This window comes from Anopheles maculipalpis, chromosome X, assembly GCF_943734695.1.
Source record: "Anopheles maculipalpis chromosome X, idAnoMacuDA_375_x, whole genome shotgun sequence".
NCBI lineage: Eukaryota > Metazoa > Arthropoda > Insecta > Diptera > Culicidae > Anopheles > Anopheles maculipalpis.
In genome coordinates, this window is record NC_064870.1 from 4311518 (window position 1) to 4331259 (window position 19742).

The 19742-nt window shown below is 45.6% G+C and overlaps 3 protein-coding genes across 3 annotated transcripts in view; 1 reads left to right on the forward strand and 2 right to left on the reverse strand.

The window, feature by feature from the left end:
* Positions 1-19742, reverse strand: part of LOC126567383 (histone deacetylase 4) — a 171247-nt gene that overhangs the window by 16011 nt on the left and 135494 nt on the right. The gene's annotated exons all lie outside the window — the stretch shown is intronic.
* LOC126556862 (ubiquitin carboxyl-terminal hydrolase 30 homolog) lies at positions 10901-12986 on the reverse strand. The gene is made up of 3 exons (XM_050212404.1): positions 12901-12986; positions 11110-12601; positions 10901-11023 (listed from the first exon to the last, which is right to left on the reverse strand). Exons 1-3 carry the CDS (start codon positions 12980-12982, stop codon positions 10912-10914), a joined length of 1686 nt encoding a protein of 561 aa, XP_050068361.1. The 5' UTR covers positions 12983-12986; the 3' UTR covers positions 10901-10911.
* LOC126562564 (uncharacterized) lies at positions 15233-19470 on the forward strand. The gene is made up of 5 exons (XM_050219114.1): positions 15233-15247; positions 15327-16556; positions 16788-17218; positions 17655-19095; positions 19402-19470. The coding sequence occupies exons 1-5, from the start codon at positions 15233-15235 to the stop codon at positions 19468-19470; spliced, it is 3186 nt and encodes a 1061-aa protein (XP_050075071.1).

A 19742-nucleotide genomic window follows, 5' to 3' on the forward strand; every position in this document is an offset into this window, starting at 1 on the left:
AGTGCTAATGATAATCGCTTTCATTAGCTTAATGTATAGGATGTCCATGTTTGGAAAGTTCTCACCCTCTCGCGGTCTCTTTTCCGCTCGAAACCTTTACTGCAATCAAAACGTTGGCTCGAAACGCTGAAAAGAACGCTGAACTAATTTAGGGACTTATCAGCAGCAGCAGCAGCAGCATCACGTACATCAAACCACAACACCGCCTGCTGCTGTCAGATTGCATGGCCGAGAATTAGAAAGGCATCCGTGGAACAGGATTGCTCGGGGACTTCGCGCTGACACGCGATATCTGGTTGGCTCCGTTCCATTTTCGGTCTGATATTGTTTTTTCGGTCCAATCGAGCCAATTAATGCGGACAATTAATCAATAGCGCAAATGTCAATCCCTTTCGTGCCGCTGACAGCTTGACGTAGTTTCAAACAGGGTTTAAGGACAAGGACAGCTTTTTTTTTTAAGAATGGTCGATCTAGGGTGGAAAAATCCTTACGAAAGTAAACAAACAAACAAAAAAATCACGAACACGATCTCGAACCAGGTGGTTCTGGTGGGACCGTTCTTGAGGGTGGTAAAGCTGTAAGCAGCAACACCAAAGTACTGCACATGATGTAAACACGCCGGGGACTATTCTATATGTCAGCCGACACGACATCGATCAATAATCGTACTGTGCGTAAATGTTAAGGACGATGGGCACCAGTAAAGGATATGTCCTCTTTTGTTTTGGGATTTATAAGGATCACGGCTCAATAGCTAGTCTCCTTTCCCACGATGGGATGACAGCCATAATGCGCTCGATCTGTCAATCAACGTATCGATAAAGTTCACCCTCGCAGACATTATCCAAAATTTGCCGAATCAACAGTTACCTGTTGTCAGAGGGGGAAAACAAACGCCAACTAGCCCCCAAACATGCTGTACCATCCGCGTAGTGGAAACAGGATCGTAAATTCCTTAAAGGTCGGTAACCTAAATATCAAGGTCATTTTGTGTATCAATCTTGCTTAGCGCAAGATCTGTTCCTTCTCCATGAGACGTCCCGAATCGCAGCAACCCATTTATCTCCAAGTATCCCCCCAGTGGTCACGGTCGGCTCCTCACGTATTATTATAATATTAGATTATAAAGTCGCCCGCGATGCTCTCGCACCGTCATCTACCAGCTGGGATTGCGTGCTGCGGGACGATCACGATTTATGCTAATTATGTGATCTTTCACGCAAAAAAAAACACTCGCCAACGGGACGAAATCAATCCTCAGCTTCATTTACTGTCAAATGTGCCTTAATAACGACAACAATCAAATCCAATATGTCATGTCCATTTTCGTATCGCCGACGAGGTTTTACAAGTATGCAGAAGCAACAGTAACAGCGCTTGGTTGGTTGAAACGTCCGACGCGGATCGGTGGACTGCCGTGGCGGCAGGCAATTTAAATATTAAATGATTATTTTCTTTCGCCAGCTTTATCCAAAAATAGTAGCCCCAGTGCGTGCGAGGACCTCTGCGGACTAGAGGCATACATAGTCGGCAGAGACTCTCAAAGTCTCTATAAATAAACGAAAGAGAGAGAGAAAGAGAGGACAAAGAAAACCCTCACCGTGCTCGGATCGTAGGGTAATTGGGTAAACCGGGATGCTGTTGCTGTCGTTACAACGATTTGACAAATTTGAATTGATGAGCCCGAAAATGCTTGTCAGTATCCTGCAACTTTGCCGGTAATATACCAGTGCGACGTTACAAAGGTGCGCCAATCAGCATGTATGGAGAAGAGGGCGCGCTTCTAGACTGCTCTGGATATCTGACAGAGAGCAGAATGACGACATGCAGAACAAAACATCCCGATGTACACCCCACGATAAGCCACTGGACTGTTTGTGCTGATGATGTTTTTTTTTTTTATGGAACAACTTCAGGCTTCCCTTGTCTTCCACAATATCTTTCAAACTTGATCGCTTTAATTCGTTCTAGTTGGCATATTCTTGTTTTATGATATTATTTCCCACCACCAGCCAGGGTGGCACCAGGAAAGTGGCAGGGTGGCAAACGCAATTATGAGGACTTGCAAACTCACCTGTGTTACCTGTGTCGTACCCCCCACACATCAGGCGGCGTGCACCCCCACCCCCAAACATTAAAGGTGAGCAGAACGATTCTGCCCGCTATTCCGGAATCGAGAACAATATAACTTTTGGCATTAAGCGGGCATTCTGCGGTTCTTGCACAGGTTCTTGTGCATTTCGAATCACACGGAACGCATGCGATAAGGTTACCGCCAGAGCAAATGGGATAAGATCGGACGAAAAGAACAGGATCGAAGTACGAAGAACGGTGGGTTATAGACAGGAAAGGATCAGGGGCAGGACGACCAGCAATGGCTGCCAAAGCATCAAAAGCCACGGTGGGGCCCCGGCGGTGACATTTTCATACCATACCATTGGGGGCCCACAGAAGTGATGACGCTGACTAGTGGTGCTATTGGCACGGAACTGGTTTATAAAAAAAATAAATACACATATATATATTGACATCCACCGCGCATCGGTTTTCAGCATTTTTAATGTGCCCGGTTTTGGTGTTTGCTTTTTGGCGTCCAGAGTGATCCAGAGGAGTGGATCTGGTTTCGCGAAGTGACGGCACAGTCCGGGCGGGCAGTGGAACGACAGATAGCAAATACATTCCAACCCAGCAGGAGAAGGGCATTGCAGACATTGTTGATGGAGGATACAAGTGCCGAGAATTGTACCTGTCAAGCCGTGCGTGAAGGATTTTGACGGATCGTTTGCTTTCGATTATAGGCGGAATAGAATCGTTAATCTGGTGCTGACGGTTTGCTCTGTTTAGATTTTGACAGCTACTAACCGTGGTTAACAGCGATTGATTACATAGGTCGACATTTAGCAGACACAGAACGCTTGTTGACGACTGCGATTCTAGGCATGTGGGGCATAAACTGCCAGAGATTCTAGCATCAAGAAACATCTCAATATAGACCTCCAGCGGATAGGCAAAATGATATCCACATACTAAAACTTAATGGCCATCCAGAGTCTGATATTAACGCCTTCAGGAACCTCACCTATTAGCGCTGTCCATGAGCGCTGTTGTGCCCCCATAACATTGTCCCACTTTCACGATGTTGCGATGTTGCGATTCTTCGCCATTCGCCTGTTTCAAATACTCCCGTTTCCCCCCCCCCCTCCCCCCTCTCCCCCCATTCCACTAAGCGTTCCTAGCGCAAGAACATGAGAACCTTTCTTCTCATTAAAATATTGCCGAAAGTGAGCAGGGCAGGGAAAGCTTCGCCATGGTTGCCCACGCGGATATTCCCCTCCCGGAATACGGCGCGTCGATCACGGTGGCTGTCGCACTATAATCGATAACGGAAAGACATAAAACTAATAATTTTTAAATAGATGCGAAGTGATGACTCGCGCACGAGCGCTCTCGCTTTGCACCTTTTTGGTTTGTGGTCGCGTATCAAGCCCGAAGATCTATCCCGACAATGATCTCATCTTCTGGGATGTTCTGGGAGGTGGCGATGGCTACATTGATTTCCAGCGTACTGGGATTCTCGGGCCCCGCAAAACTCCGGGCTGACCAGCGTCACCCCGGCCAGATACGCCTGTTTAATCTAAAAGACAAATAATACTTCGTCAAAAACAAAAAAAGAATCTTACCAGGACAATTTTACCGGCATTTCGGCGGCGCGTTGGGATGGCAGGAGAAGAAATAGGGTGGCAAGTTTGGCTGCTCATTACCATACAAATTTGCTCGTGTTAGGTCTCCTTTCTCTCCTTGCTTGGGGGGTTTTCTCCGCCGCCGCCCGTTCGATATCGATTTTTAAGACAGACCTACATTCGCTTTCGCCCCATAAAATGCTTTTTTTGGAGCTCTTCCCCCCCAAACCCCTCCATTCGCACGCCCGTACATTCCTTACGCGAATAGTGCGCCGTTTAAAATACCAAAGCTCACTTCCGCGCAGGACCGATGGGATGAAAGAGGCGAGTCTCGTTTGCTCTACTACCTTTGGGCAGGAAACATGGCGGAAAGAAACGGTTGACGTTGGCTTTAGACGGCCGCGTGGTAACGCCAGGTATGTAATAATATTTTTTTTGAAAAATGTCAACCGCCGGATCAATGAACGCGAAATATGTGCGCTTTTGACACGTCACATGCTGGCTGATGTAAGGGAAATGTAAATTTTTTTAATCTCTCCCGCTCGCATCGGGATTTGCATCTGCTTATAGTACTTTGTACGATTCTTCCCCGCGCGCGCCATTAAAGAGATGACTGTTTGTGGTGTTCCACAGCTACAGCTCAGCTTCAGGCTTCGGTAAGGTACCTCGTCGCCCAGGCAAGAACACGATGCTTTCGTGCAAGTCCGTGACCCCAAATGCGGCCAACACCGATCACTAATCGGATCATGTAGAAAACGCGTAGCTGGCGCGAATGATTGCCTTTCAGTTCGGCATTCAGTTTTTGGGGAATGCGCACCGAAGGGAGAGAAATTAATCACCGCATCGCAATCGTGATCGCTCAAACGCTACCAGTGCCAGTGCGTGAGTAATTGGGGCCTTTAAAAAAATGTCAACCGAACGGCGCGCGCACGCCGAAGCTTGGGGGACTTCCCCTCCCGGCACGCTGTCACTTTCATTCTATTTGCGCCCAAACCTGCACATCCGCTGCAGTTCGTGCACCTACATCCGACCGGTCAGGTGGTATGTCGCGGGGACGTGCCCGCCGTCCCCGTCCATCGGTGCGGACGTGCGGATTGCGTCGCGTTTTCGATCGCGCTCGTCAAGGTGCTGGACGCACGGCAATAAAGCGTCGACGGCGGCTGCCAATGCCGTTGATGGCGCGCTTATTTGGGGGAGTAATACAATTTCTAACCGTTCGTCTACATTGCTCCAAACTGTTCTGCCGTCTGTCGGGGCGGTCGTGTGATTCACGGTATTTTAATGTGTGCATTAAGGCAGGATGACAAATCGGTTGATTTGACATTGCATAGTGAGTAATTTGCATTATATTACAGATGGGTGTGAAGATGAAAAATAAACAAGAGTAGAAAGAACGTCCAGCTTGCTGTGCTTCATTGTAAAAGGTTACACGTCGCATAATTGCGAACCAAAATCCTCAAGAGTGCGAGTTAGATATAGAAAGGAAATGCCTGTGAATGGTGGGCGAGTACATACAGTGCGCAGACGGCTACACCATACAGGACTTAACGCCATGTTGAGTTTGTCTAGACCTGGACTCTAAGCTCAATCTAAACTTAAGCTTAAGCTCTCGACTAACTTAAATCTGGATAAATCCCACCAGAGCCTAAAAACTCGAGAGCTTCTTTGATTTGCTTTTACATGACATCTGGATAGCTGAGGTCCTACACTAGCACCTTTACCAATAAACCTGCCCCTCCAAATCAAGTCTTTGCAAGCCTTAGGCTAATGTCTTAGTATGTTTAATCTTGCAAAAAAAAAAAACTAAAACACAATGGTGATCCTGGCGCTAATCCGTTCAGAGGAAGTTAAACCAAACTCCAACAACCATGTTACTGCTATACTCCACAACATGACTGAGTTCCATTCGTGAGGAACAATTAAGGTGGCCAACACCCTCGGGCCTGGCTTCTGCAACAGTGCACGCATTACAGTGCCAATGAAAGTGTCTTGCCATAGTACAGAGAGAAAAGTATTTTAAATAAACGCACGCACGTGTCACGATTCGTAGATAAGCTTCGGACCGGGACTATATAGTACCCTACAGCCAGGGCGGGCCGGACAGTAATAGGCGAAATTTATGGGGTGCTGAGTGTGCGTATGTGTGTGTGTGTATCGATCATTTGATCAGTATTGCTAGTACGCTGCGTTTATCATCTTGCATCACTAACACTACCGATACACTACCGCTAATGGCTGACCAGGCGCGCCGCTGCCTGGAATGCAATGTGCGCGAAGGGTGCTCTGCAGTACAATGTTAGTTAAAACCACCCGAAACAGGGTCGGTGTCATTACGCTGGGTACATTTTAATCAATCCCTCCGCCACCGCACGGTCGGTCACCTTCGGATTGCAGAACGCGCACGACGCCCGTTCAAGGCAACGCCGAGGATGATGTGTCGGTGCTAAATGGAAAGGGAAGCGAGTACGCGCGGGAAAGCGGCATGTGGAGTGAGAGAGAGCATCCAGCGATCGAGTGGGTGACAGTAGAGACATATGCAATTTGATCGACGACTGCTGAGGCATCCTCCGGGTGCAATGATTATCAGTCAGTGGATGACTCCCTAATGGCTCGACGATCGATCAATCTATGGAAATGTGGAACGGTGCAGGGCGCTAATACCGTCAACACCATCGGCAAAGCGACAAATCGGATGCGGACGACTAGATCTAGAATCTCTAATTATTTAAACACAATTATTGCTAGGCACAACAATCAGAAAGCGTTATCTTTGTTTATCTAGAACCAAAAAATATTCAAATTCAAAAATCTAAATGTTGTCTGCTCTGCTTTTTGCGGACTCGTCATCCTTATCTTAATCTTAGCGAACAACAGAGAAACACCTAGGGCGGAAGGTAACGCGAGTAATTAGGTTCACCAACGGAAGCAGTCCACACATTTGTAGGCACATTTTACCAACCAGCACTCCACGTGCGATGCACGTGTTTAAGATTTTCCGTTAGAATTTGGATTGATTGCAGACCTTTGATTTCTGTTTACGATCCTGTTCCGTAGCTTCACTGTTCACACGGCTGTTTAAAATCGGATGTAACTTAAACTTGGGGAATGGAATGTTTGTTTGAAAATAAAACTAAAGCACTTAAACGAAGCGAACAAAAAAATCAATATCCAAATATCTCCTACCTCTGCGAGCTTGTTCACCAACGCTTGTTTGCTAAATTATCTGCCTTCCTTGACTTAACGATACGCGCACTTTTACACCACACAATGCATTCAGAAAACTGTACTTTTAAGATTATTTTGAAAAATTATTTAATACTGCAATAAAATGTCACTATGTTGCGAAAATTATTGTCCAACAAATTTTCGAAAAAGAAAAATTCACTTGCCACCCAATCTAGGTTTCTGGCCCTCCGCTTCTAATTCCACAAAAAAAGTGGCTCTAAGTACACGAAACCGATTGGGATTTCCTCGTTGAGAAGAAAAAAGAAAAAGATCGCCAAAAAATTGTCGTAAAACGGTGCGCGCGCGCGTCCGCTCGCGTGAACTGTATGGAGCTTCCCTCGTGGATAGCAAAATTTAAACTGATCCATTCGAGCAGCCGGCCGACTGTCTTTATTTTTTCGATCACACCCCAAACCTTCACCGACCCACCGGTGGGTCCCTTCGTCCCACTGCGCGGGTCTCCCCTACTCTTCTGCTCCACCACCGCTCCCCCTTCACCCCATTTGCCTCGTTCCCGATCGATCGCTTCCACATGTCGATCCTCTTTCGAATAATAATAAAAAAGAAACCAAAAAAAAAATGCGTTCTGTTGCTGTCTTTTGCTTTCCTTCGATTTCGCACCCCCTATCTTCGCTTGTTGGCGTTTTTCTTACGATTGCGTGTCGCCGTGTTTACTTTATTGCCGTTTACCATCAATCCGAGCGGTTCACCGTTTTAACCCCCTTCCCCCCACACCCGGCCAAAAAAAAACCAAACAATAAAAAAAATTGTCTTCTGTTTCCTCAATGCTCATCCTTATGGGTCAATACATTAATGAAGCCAATTGATTTAATCCCTTTCGTTTGCTGAAGCACGGCCAACAAGTTGTGGAAAATTTACCAACAGCAACAACAAAACATAAAGCTCACTTACGGAATCTACAATGCTAAGTAAACACTCTCGATTTTGCTTATGTTTGCCTCACTTTGCCGGGCAAATGCCATACTTAGGCCGAAAATGGCTATTTACCCTATTTCACATTACTGCCAATTTTCGTCCAGCTTTTGCTTCGCCTCCCGAAAACCAGAACACCAGTTAGTGCCTCCGCGCCTAAGAATCTCGGGCGCCCGCATTTAAACCCCAATCGGCCGGTAGCGAGCGCGGGAATAACGTTGGACCCAAAGCAGGAACAAGAACAATGTGAAGTCAATCGGGAAACCATGTTTGTGTGTGTGTGTTGTGGTGTGCCTTTTACTTTTACTAAATAGGGCTGGACACAAATTCGTACGCTAGCCTGTTTGGTTTGTTAAAGGTTGCGGCGTTGCCCGGTGGCTTTGGTACTTTGGTCTTGCTTGCATGATCGGAACACATCGATTTTTTTATCCCCGTTTTTTTTTTCTTGTGTGTCTGTTCTTCCCAACTGGGGATGGGCATTGGGAAAAAGGGAATACCAAGAGTTCCCAACCCCTTCCGAAAACAAACTTCCCAATGTCACACATTGCTTCCTGTCTCCCGGCTATTTTGTCTCATTGCCATTACACTGAACCGACCTAGGAGTCGTTGCGTTTTGAAAAGTCGATTTCGTAATGTTTCGTTTGAAACGTTGGGAAATATTTAAAGGACTCCTTCGAAAATGTCCTAGCTGTCCTGTTTAACTCTTCGCATGCCCAACCATAAGGTATAAACAAATCTAGTAAGCAGTTCGATGGCCGGCATGAGCTAGTAGCAGTGGCGGAATAACCAATGGGCACAGTAGGCAGCCGTCAGGAGGTACTCGCGCGAGAGCTCCTTCGTTCTTAGTTGATTTGTTAATTTATTCAAGCATTCAGCGGACCTTGAGGTCCTGGTAAAAGCATCTTAAAGCTAGTTTATTTTAGAAGACAAAAAGCTGATCAAGACAAGGACGCTAACGAGTACACGGACTCATGGAACGGATACAAATGAGAAACGCGGCATGTGACAAATTGGAATTAGTCTGAGGAACATGAAACGAGTACGACGTTTCTCAAGGTCTAGCAGTTTCCTAGCTCCGAGAATTCTTACCGAGACGTAAAAGCTGACCGCAGAGAATGGAGCCGGCGACTCGTTACGATTTTCCAAAAGGCCCGCTACGAAGGATCTTTGCATGTTACAGCCACGCTGCTGCAGCAGTGTATCTAGCCCGAGAACCGCCCCCCCCCCCCCTCCCCCTATCACATTGAATCACATAGCGTTTTCAAAGTATCCCCAGTCAGGGATGCTCCGGAAAGGCGAATATAGTTAAGAAAACTCAAAGCCACTGAAAGAGTCGTGAAGTCGAAGGACACTTTCCGGATGGGGTGGGAAATGAGAAGTGAAAAGCGATACTAGGAGAATGAAAACCAAACCATTTGTAGCAATTCCATTTCGTTGTGGTTTAAGAATTTATTTCGAAAAAATACATCTTTCATTGTTTCATTAGCTTTACGTTCTGCTTTCGAAGTAGAATATCTCTAAACATCGACAGGGCAGATCCCACTGCTACAATTTAATTCGTGAAATAGTACATTTATCTAGTAAGAGGTTTTGTTATTTTGAAATCTATCCAATGCGCACTGGCGCTGTAGTAAGCCAGGGAGTGGCTTTGTTTTACCAAAAACTATATTATGCTATGTCTATGGAGCAATATTCCAGTATTAAGGTCTGCAGTTCACAAGCGCGTAGCACATTGCGTTTCAGAGTTTCTTCAAATGCAAATAACATAAGCACGTAGGCGACATGTGGTTAGAAACTACGAAAGGAAAGAAAACTGAAACTTGCATATCAGTAACACACGTTGCACAGAGAATGTCGCATTACAAGAATAATTTCTTTTTGAAAAAAAAATGCTGGCAACTGTATCTAAAGCCGTTGTTAAAGCTACAAAATATCGTACATTGCTAGACTAATATTACACTACAAACATCCTACAACGATACGCTTAAAACCATATTTACCATGTTTACGCTTAAAATTAGTAACACTTACAACGATGTCTGACTGAAGGATCGTGGCTATCAAAAATGTGAATTTGGATTTTGCTCATTTCCCCCTCTATACCGGTTGGCGCAAAATCAAAATGTCACGCTATGGGACATTTTATGATTGTAAAATGTACTGGTTTATAGTTAGCTCTCTGTTCGTATAACACCGTCCGTACCTTATGTACCTTCTGCTACTACTAAAGCGCAAAGACATCGATAACAAATGGAGCTTGGGTTTTGAGATGTTGTTGGCTACACATGTTCCTTGTCCCTTTGCACGGACGTTTGAAGCTTCCTTTTAGTACTTGCACGTCAAACACTACAGTGCGTAATAGAACAATTGTTTTTTGAAAATAATTAGAAAAGTTGAAGAGATTGATAAATGTGCTGTTCTGCACAGTTATAGACAATTTAAAAATTTAAAACATTTTTTCATATTTTTACGCACACTCTTACATATATTTAACTGGAAAAAAGTGTGAATAAACGTATTTTTTAATCCCCTCCAACTTGGCAGAACATCACAATAATCTATCTCTTCAACTTTTCCAGTTATTCTCTAGACACTAATGCCCCTTTTGTTTTGTAACGCACGGTATAAGAAGAGTTATAGCAGAACAAAATTGTTCGTGTTATTTTTCTTGTAGAGGACAAGAAACAATTTCCAACTGCTGAAATCAATGTTGAACCGTCAAAAAATCTTAAGGGCACGGGCCACAAGAAATTTAAAACTGCCGAAATCGGTGTGAAACTGGCAAAACAAAAAACAATATGACGATTTCGGACAATTTTTTTCCTGTTGCCTTGTGCAGGTGGCTTGTGCATGTGCCAGGTTCTCACGAAGCGATTTCAAAGCGAACAAAATCAAAAACATTCCTAAGAGTTCGAAATTTTTCGTGACCCTCGGCCTCAAGGATCTCACATCCATCTAACAGTAACTGTGTTGTACTTGTGTGTAGCTTAACTTAAGTGCTGTGCATTACGATTGTACAGAGAGCACAAACACTGCAAACACGGGAGAGAAGGAAAGAACGTTTTTGCGTCTCTTAAGGATATTTGGACGATGAACCACGATCGTAGAAAAGCATGTAAGCAGAGCTGTTCAACACCTCCTCGATAGGAACCTCTCGCACGACTGTGTCCGACGTATAGTACCATCTGCAAGTGAAAATACGAACGAAAATAAATTATTTAGAAAAACAACGTTGGAAAATAATGAGGATATCGCATTCGGAAGCACTTACTTGTAGGAGTTTCGTAGCGCACCACGCCGGTACGTAACAAAATGGCCAGCATTTGCTTCGCCAGAATGCACGATTACCGCCAGCAAGCGATACAGATTGCGCGGAAACATCGCACCGAAGGTGTACGAACCGAAGCTCATCGAACCGGATGGTTCCGGCCCACTGTTGATACCACTGCCACCGATCGCATCCAGCCCGGCCGCCGACTCGTGTTGCCCCGCGCTAGCCATCAAACCGGCCGAATAAAGCGATGTGGTCGATCCCCACGGTGTGCTAATGTTGCTATTCAGTCCCGGCTGCACAAAGCTGTACGGTGCCATGGAGAGCGTCTCGGGAAAGTGCACACTGTCCAGGCGCTTGTGCACGTGACCGCTCGCGTGCCACGTTGTGCGTGCAATATGGATACAAAGACAGGCGGGCAGTTTACTGAACGTGAGTGTCTTTGTGTGTGTGGTAATTTCGTGACAGGCATCGCACTGGACCGCATCCAACATTTCCGGCTGAATAAAGTCCGACAGCAGGTTGCCGATGCCGAGCCCGGGTGCGGCCATTTCTGGCAGTGGCAATGTAATGCTGTCAAACTTATCGTACCGTACCGTGGATTTGTGCCCACATCCACCACAGCACAGCTGGCTGCCCATCCCACCCCGGAATGGGTGAGGAATTTGGGCGTGTTGCTTATCGCCCCAAACCGACACCCTACCGGGGCCACGATTTAAACGCTCCAGCGAACGATACGATGCCGAGTGGCGTTTGCCGGCAAAATGGTTCCCTGCATCGCTACCCGGTGCCGGATCGTTCCCGGGCTGTGGTCGCACCATAGTTGGCTGCCGGTTGCCAAATCGTCGCCCGGAAACACCAGGAAAAGCCGTCTGGATCGTGTGAGAGGGTGACGCACCAAACTCCACAAGCGAACAGTCCTGCGACGGTTCCTCATTCTCCGTACAAACCGAATGCGGCGAGTCGGGTGTGTGTGCCTCGGAACGTGTGTAACGCATCAGGTTAGTCGATTCGTCGTACTCGGCGTTACAAAAGTCCGACAGCATCGCACTTGACGGGCGTGCCGGAATTGCGTGGAATCCGATCTCACCCCCGAACCCACCCGCCACATCATCGAGCGCATCCGACAGGCAACCTATTTTGCGCGGTTTCGATACTTCCTCCTCTAGCGAGCTGAGCATCACTAGTAGTAGCTCGTGTGCATCGTGCTCCTCCGGTGATATGACCCAGCCGAGAGCGTGCAGTGCCCGGATGACGGCACCGGGTGCGTACGGATCGCCGCGCAATGTCGGATGCGTACCATTCACCACCTCCAGCACGTTCTGCAGCGACGATACTAAACTTTTCTTATCTTTGGTGTTGTGCAGCTGCAGCCAGGCAATAAATTGTGGGCAGGCAGCGAGCGCTTGCAGCAGCGTGTTGAGAAAGCACGTTTTGCCAAAATTATGCAATCCCGCTATCTGACCACGGCGTTGACGAAGCTTGGATGAGCCTGCAGGTGGAACAATATAAATTACGAGCTAGAATGTTTTGCTATTAGATAGATGAAAAAAAATAGTAAAAAGGTGGCACTGGTTCTGGACGATACCACAAACCATCGGAACCGTCGGAATCGTCCGAAACTTCCGGAACCGTTGGAATCGTCGGAATCGTCCGGTACCATTTTAACCGTCCGGAACTGTTGGAACCGTTCCGGATGAAATAGTCAATTCAATTTGCTTGGAATCGAAACTGGAGTCATACGTGCCGGAACCGTGGATATTTTCCAGAGAACCCATCACCTATTCTTACCCGAGGGTCCCCAAAAGACAAAAGCACCAACAACGACTGCCGCCGTCACACCGGCGGCCATCAGCAATTTTTCACTTTCCATTTTATTTTCCTCCTGCCTTTTGTCAACACTTCCTACCAGAGCATTGTTCTAAAAAGATAGCTGAAAAGAATTTACTGTTAAAGAAAACAATCGCGAAACCGCCTTTTGCTTCCTTTCTGGATCTCACTTACATCGTTCTTGTATGTTGTGAATGTTTACATTAGTAATGAACCAGCTTCCGACGCACAAATGTGATGATTTTTAGGGACGAATCGAAACAAACACAATGTAGTTCAATCGTCTGGCAAGGAAAGTATTGTTAATTACACTTATTAGGGAACAACGAATCTACGGGAACAGTATTTCTCATTTTCGCTGGCACTGTATCGATCTTTACTTGGAAATGATTGTTGTTTTCTTTGTTTTCCTTCAATAAGGTGACTATAGAGCAATCTAGTAACCTTGTTTTTTTTGTTTGACAGCAATCAGCGCTGCACTCAGTTCTACACATAATAGACAAATTATCATTATTTTGAATGTTTTTCATCATATTTGTTCTGGTTTTATGTATTTCGAATAAAATTAGAAACATTCAGTAATCTCCAACTTCTTCAAAATAACGCGATATAAACAGAATGTGTGTGAACGTGCGTGAAACACCATTTGTCATTCGTCCAACGTTTGACAAACGTATAGGTGAATTGAAGACTGCTGGTGAAGCCGCGTCTTGTTTACATACAGTGGATAGGCAATTCCGAGCAGGACAGATAGTTGTTTTTGTATTTACGTATTTGTTTCGATTGTGGTAAGCAAATGTACAGGAATTATAAAAAAATTAAAGTTGTAGCAGATCGTACGATTTATTTTCCCGTCCAATCAAGTAGTTACAATGAGCAAAAAGCACGTTTCGCGTAAACTAAAATCAGCTTGGCGTAAGCATATCGACATATCGAACGTTCATCAGTTTCTCGAGGAACAGCGGCATGATGAACGTATCGGTGATAAGGTCTCGGAAAAGCCGGATGTGGAGCTATTTACAGAGGATAAGAAAACCAACACGACAAAACCGACATTGCGAGCATTACGGAAACAGAAGTTCGATGAACTACCCAGATCCCTTTTGCCGTTGGTGAACACGTCGGACGTGGGTGATCCGATTGTGAAGCATAATATTAAGAAAAACAAAAATCCTATTGCTGTTAAGAAAAATAGGATCGATAAAGCGGTATCGTACGTATCCATTCGTTTGATTGGAGGTGTCACATAAACTACACAAGTTTGGTGGGATGTTTAATTGTGGCAAATTATGAAAGGAAAAAGTGAGAAACTATATTAAAGAATGAAGCAGACAATTTTAACAATTGGTCCTTTATAAATTGATTTCAATTTAATAATCGTAACAGGTGATGAGTTTTTTTTTCGGGTGCGCTAGGATCAAAGCCACGGAGCTCGAGAGATTTCAAAATCAAAGTTCCAGGTTCTTTTGTGTTTATGTGAAATTTTCTCGCGTTGAAATCGGTTTTTGAGAACCTGGCGCATATACAAGCTACCTAATCGAGGCAACGAAGAAAACGCTGAAATTGCAATTTTGAGATTTTGTGTCAGTTTCTCATCAATTTAAAAAAAAATTGAAATTTTCCGTTGCCCATGGCTGTAACGAAACAAAGTTTATTAACTGGGTGCTCACGTTCGATTGTTAGTTGGCTTATCCTATATTTTACAAACCTTGGTCGGAATCGTTCAAACTGACACGGATCGAAATGATTCACTACACCCGGAACATATCATTCCCGTGTATCGCGCTTCACCGACATCGGTCTTTTCTCGTGAAACAAAGGAACGTATAGGTGCAGTTGAATGTTTTTTGGTGAAAATTTGTTGTAATTCTACGTGAAATTACTGTGTTTGGTGTGAATTTGTGCAAATTTTGTTCATTGTTACATTGCGCGATATCATTTTTCCTGCAAGCTTTCTACACGCTCCCCAATCAAATGGTTAAAACGCGAACAGTTTGGTACCGCAATAGCGGATGATTTTAGGTGTGTTTCCAAGATGGCGTTTTTGCCTCTATGAACACTGTTGGCATCATTTTTGTATAAATGAGTCATAATTGTTCACTACAGTCTGTATTTGCTCTTATTTCAGAACTTTGCAAGCGCACACCACATTCGTACATTCCATCGCATTGGTGTGGGAAACTCAGTCGCAAACCTAGCAGCCAGCAAGGGTAGAAAATAAAAGCGAACCACGTTTTCGTGAACGCTAATCCTGCTTCGTAAGAAAAAAGAAGCAATCATCCATAACAACACCATGGCCAATTCTAGTGTAAGTATGGGGTGTTAGTATGTGTTAGTTGTTTCTGCGCAGAAGGCTTTGGAATAATGCGGGTTCATTTTCTTCCCAGTCATCGTCACTATCGCAAGCCGTCCAGCATTTGCTCGAGCGCTTCTACGACCCACTGTCGAGCAATGAGGAAAAGCATGCCATCGATTTGAAGCTGCAGGATCTGCAAAACACATCATTCAACTGGCGCATCAGCTTGCAGTACATGGATACGATAGACAATTCTTATTTGTGGTTTTTTGCGGCCAGCACCATCGAGCGGACGGTGAACCTTATGTGGCAAAATCTTAACCCCGCCGATCAACAGCAGCTTCGCATAGGACTGCACACGCTGTACGAAAACTATCCGTGCGACGTACCGGCCCTGCAGCGTGACAAAGTGGCTAAGATTATAGCGACGATTGCACGCCAGCAATGCAGCGATAGCCCTGGCGACGGCTCGCATTACGGGTCGTTTGTGGACAGCGTGCTGAGGCTGATGGAGCACAAGTTTTTCCTTGGACTGGCACTGGTCGGTGCCATAGGTGATACAGTCACAGCAAAGGAGGACTCGCAAACCTCTATCTTCGGCCAAATTGTGAACAGCTACACCCCATCAATTATGCAGGCGCTCAACACGTACTGTGCCAGCTTTGTCTTGCTGGTGCGGGGTGACAACAGTCAAACCATCTTCGACTCCATCAACGCAGAGCGCAAAAATCAATACTGCACCTATCTGCTGAACGTTATTCAGCAGTATTTCAGCTGGATGAAGCTGGACCGGCTGGAACCAGTGCTGGTGGGTAATATCACAATTATTGCCTGCTCCTGGAGTGCTATGCATGACGCCTCGATCAGTGCACTCGGTTCGCTGACCGAACTGCTGTATCGCAACGAAACCCTACCGCAAGAGACAGGCGGCCACTTTGCAAATAGCGTGAACCATATCTTAACGCAAAGCACATTAAAACTGGCCGATGATTTGTATCAGGAGAAGGTGTGCGATCTGCTCCGGCAGTACGTTAAGCGCGGTTTTCCATACGAGCAGGAGAACCGGACTCGTGTGTTGTACCATCTGCTGGAATTTACACTGCTGGCGAAAACACCACACGCCCTGATGGATCGCATCAACATTTGGTCGCACTTGTGTGGTTCACGGAGCGCAGAGGATACCGAGTTGGATCATTGTCTGGTGCTTACGGAAGTTGCGCCCGAAGTTGCGCACCGACTGAGCGGCTATCTGAGGCAAACACTTTTCATCTCCACCTATCCGGACCTAGAAACACTGGACATCTCGGAATTGGATGAGAGTGTAAGATTTTAGTGATGGGAAATGTGTTTGGGGCTCTTTTAAACTTTATTTCAATTATCACACCTACCCGTGTGCATGTTTTGCATTTTTGTTTCCTAATATAACATTTCATATAATGGGGTTATCACATTTCAGCTCGGGGGGCCCAAGTCCGCTTATAGGAAGATCCGCCTCTGGGTGTGGGTGTTATTTTCCGTTTATTTTGAAACCTTCGTTTACACTTCATTGCAGGACGAAACGGAGCTAACCCGATTCCAAAATCAAAGCATCGATCTGATTTGCGAGCTGGCACGATTCCAGGAGCCAAAGGAGGCGGAAGCAACACTGCTTTCGCTTCTGCATAATGGTTTGTCCAGCCCGTACGTGGACGGTTACATGTTTTTCAGTGGCATGGTACAATTGATGCATGGCAACAGGGAGTTGCTGTCGAAATACTTAGACGAACGGAAGACACACATCTGCATGATTGATTACTTGACTGCCTGCAAACTAGTAATGGAACTAGCGACGATACTGTGCTGCAAACAGCAGAAGGTCGGCATGGCGTTGCAGCAGATTACAAGCGCTCACATCCAGGTGTTCGTGGAGATTAATGACAATGTGGATCTCTTCACTGAGCTGTTGTGCCAAGTACTTCCGTCGTACAATTATGTGCTATTAGGGTAAGTTTTAGTGATGGGAGTAATAACTCATCTCAAATAATTAATTCACTCTTACTCACTCCCTGCAGGGGTTTGATGCTTTGAACATTTCTTTTATGGGTGTCGTTATAACGAAACAACTCGCTGCGGTTCGATACCACAAAAGAATTTTCAAAACTCTGTTGGTACGAATCCTAAAAGAGTTTTAAAAATTCTTTGCGATTTGCGAGTCTTTCTGGCGACTATTTACTCCTTCGGAGTGAGTTTAACAACAAATCTTGGGCGATTGATGAAGCTTTAATGTTTCGCACATCTGTTAAGATTCATGAATCTGCAAAAAAAAAAAACAAAACAAGTCGCAAATCTCAATACGCACAACACTAGCGAGTATGCATTTCCATTACAACTGGTACTGATTATTTCGCTTCTTTGATTTTTTCGTTTGTTTGTTTTGCAGATTATCTCAATACATTTTTCAGATCAAAAGATATCTCCAGATGGACATCGTCAATGATCAGCATGTCCGCAAAATATACACCATTATTCCGCACGAGCAAAAGTCATTGCTGCTGACCAAACTTCCGCTATTCATACTGCATCAAAACAACTGCAATTCCGATTACTGGAACCGCGTTACTTACGCTACGGTGTTGTTGCTTCAGTTGTTCGTGTCCGACCAGATTCTGGGACCATCAACATGTTCGGTGGTGTTGGACGTACTGCGCGGCGGCATAATGAAGTCGAGATTGTTGCACCTGCGTGAGAACACTCGCAGCATGTTGCATAAGACCGTTTTCACGTGCTTGACCATGGTGTGCAAAGAGAACGGTGCGATGCCACCGTTGTTGATGGAGCAGTACCTTTGTTCCATCGGCAGGGTAGTGATGGATTTGCAACCGGACATCTATCACGTGTTGCCGGTCAGCGAGAAGAACAAGACTATAGTCGCGCTGACAGAAGAGCTGCAGCAGCTCACGTGCATTATGATTGCCTTCGACGAGGAAACGAGTGCCGCCCGTTTGCGCTTTGCGAGCGCAATAAATCCCATAATCGAAAAGGTCATTAAACTGTTTTGCTCTACCCTGTCGATTTCGATCTGGGTAAGGAAAGAACCGAACAACTGCCGGTTGTTCGATGTGCTGCTGGAATTTTGCAACTGGTCCGTCCGTACGGCACTATCCCGTACCGATGTGTCCATTCTGAAGGAGATGATAACGCTGCTGCTTCAGATGTTTGAGACCGAAAAGAAATTGGGCGGGGGCCGGTTGGGCTCCGTACTGACACTGCTTAATATTTTTCGCCGAATGGTAAACGATCCACACAATCGGTCGACCATGCCGGAAATTGTACGCATCATCCTTAATGAATTTTTGCCGATGGTCGCGAGCGACGAGCATTTCAGGGAAAACAAAGATGCATCGCTGCGGTACGAGGACGTGCTGAACCGGTTATACGAGGTACTGCACGATTTGCTGCACCATCGCTGGCAGTACTTTGTGGATACGAATTTGTGTGCACGGGCAGAATCCGGGCAGCCGGATGGACGCTCGATCGTGCAACCGGAAGCATTCGCTGCCATCATGAACGCGTACGGGTACGCGCTGATCAACAACCGCGAATATCCGACCGTCATCAAAACGGTGCTCGGTTCGCTCGAACTGCTGCACATGCGGCGCAATCTGTTCCGTTTGCCGCTGTTCATCGACCAGCTGATGAACCATTTCATCAAATCGCTGCTAATGCTGGCCTTGTCGCACGTTGGCAACATGCATATGGAGCAGATTGTCATGGTGCTGTACAAGATGGCGGACGTTGATCAGATACGCTTCAAAGTGACCATGTGCGATCTGGGGCTGGCCATCGATCTAACAACGTTCCACATGCTCAACTCTGCCCAGGTACGAATAACTCGTGTAAGGCTCCCGCCTCTCCGTACACGACACGGTTCTTCGATAACGAATCCTACCCATACACATTACAAACAGCTCCTATCAAATAGATTCGCGCGCCTGGTATGGTACGAATTAAATAGTGCACCCTAGTCGGATATTCTTCGGTTCGGATTCTAGAACAAAATTCGCACAACTCCCGCGCATAGAAAAAAAAAAAAGATTCGCTGTCACGCATTCGTCTCGTGTACATAGGAGCCCTTACGCTGTACACACTTTTTGCAATCTTTACTAATCCTCGTTCTTCTTTTCCAGGACATGCCATCATTCCAGCTGGTTATTAAGAAAATCATCAATGAAATCAAAGTGCATCCAGCGAACTAAGATAATTTTTTTTATTTTTGTATTTGCCGAGAAATGTATTACGTCTAGCTATCGTTTGCTGTTTTCGTTTCAAAGTGTGTGTGTGTGTATGCGCGTCTGGGTGTGGCTACGCTCTTTTAAAAAGAAAGGGGATTAGTTTCTAAGCATCTAACGGAGATGCGCGATTAAGATGCGTTTGAGTTTGGCGGTCTTCATAGAAGTATTGCAACACTGTTTACTATTTCGTTGTAAAAGAAAAAACAAGGCGAAACAAAAACACTCATTAGTTCTAA

What these genes read in the sequence shown, in the direction of transcription:
- LOC126562564 (XM_050219114.1), top strand. An exon ending in TACAATTATGTGCTATTAGG is followed by an intron (nt 17,219 to 17,654) that starts GTAAGTTTTAGT and finishes TTTGTTTTGCAG; the next exon opens with ATTATCTCAATACATTTTTC. An exon ending in ACATGCTCAACTCTGCCCAG is followed by an intron (nt 19,096 to 19,401) that starts GTACGAATAACT and finishes CTTCTTTTCCAG; the next exon opens with GACATGCCATCATTCCAGCT.
- LOC126556862 (XM_050212404.1), bottom strand. Translation starts at nt 12,982, where the DNA reads ATGGAAAGTGAAAAATTGCTGATGGCCGCCGGTGTGACGGCGGCAGTC. An exon ending in TGTCTTTTGGGGACCCTCGG is followed by an intron (nt 12,602 to 12,900) that starts GTAAGAATAGGT and finishes TTCCACCTGCAG; the next exon opens with GCTCATCCAAGCTTCGTCAA. An exon ending in GCGCTACGAAACTCCTACAA is followed by an intron (nt 11,024 to 11,109) that starts GTAAGTGCTTCC and finishes TTTCACTTGCAG; the next exon opens with ATGGTACTATACGTCGGACA.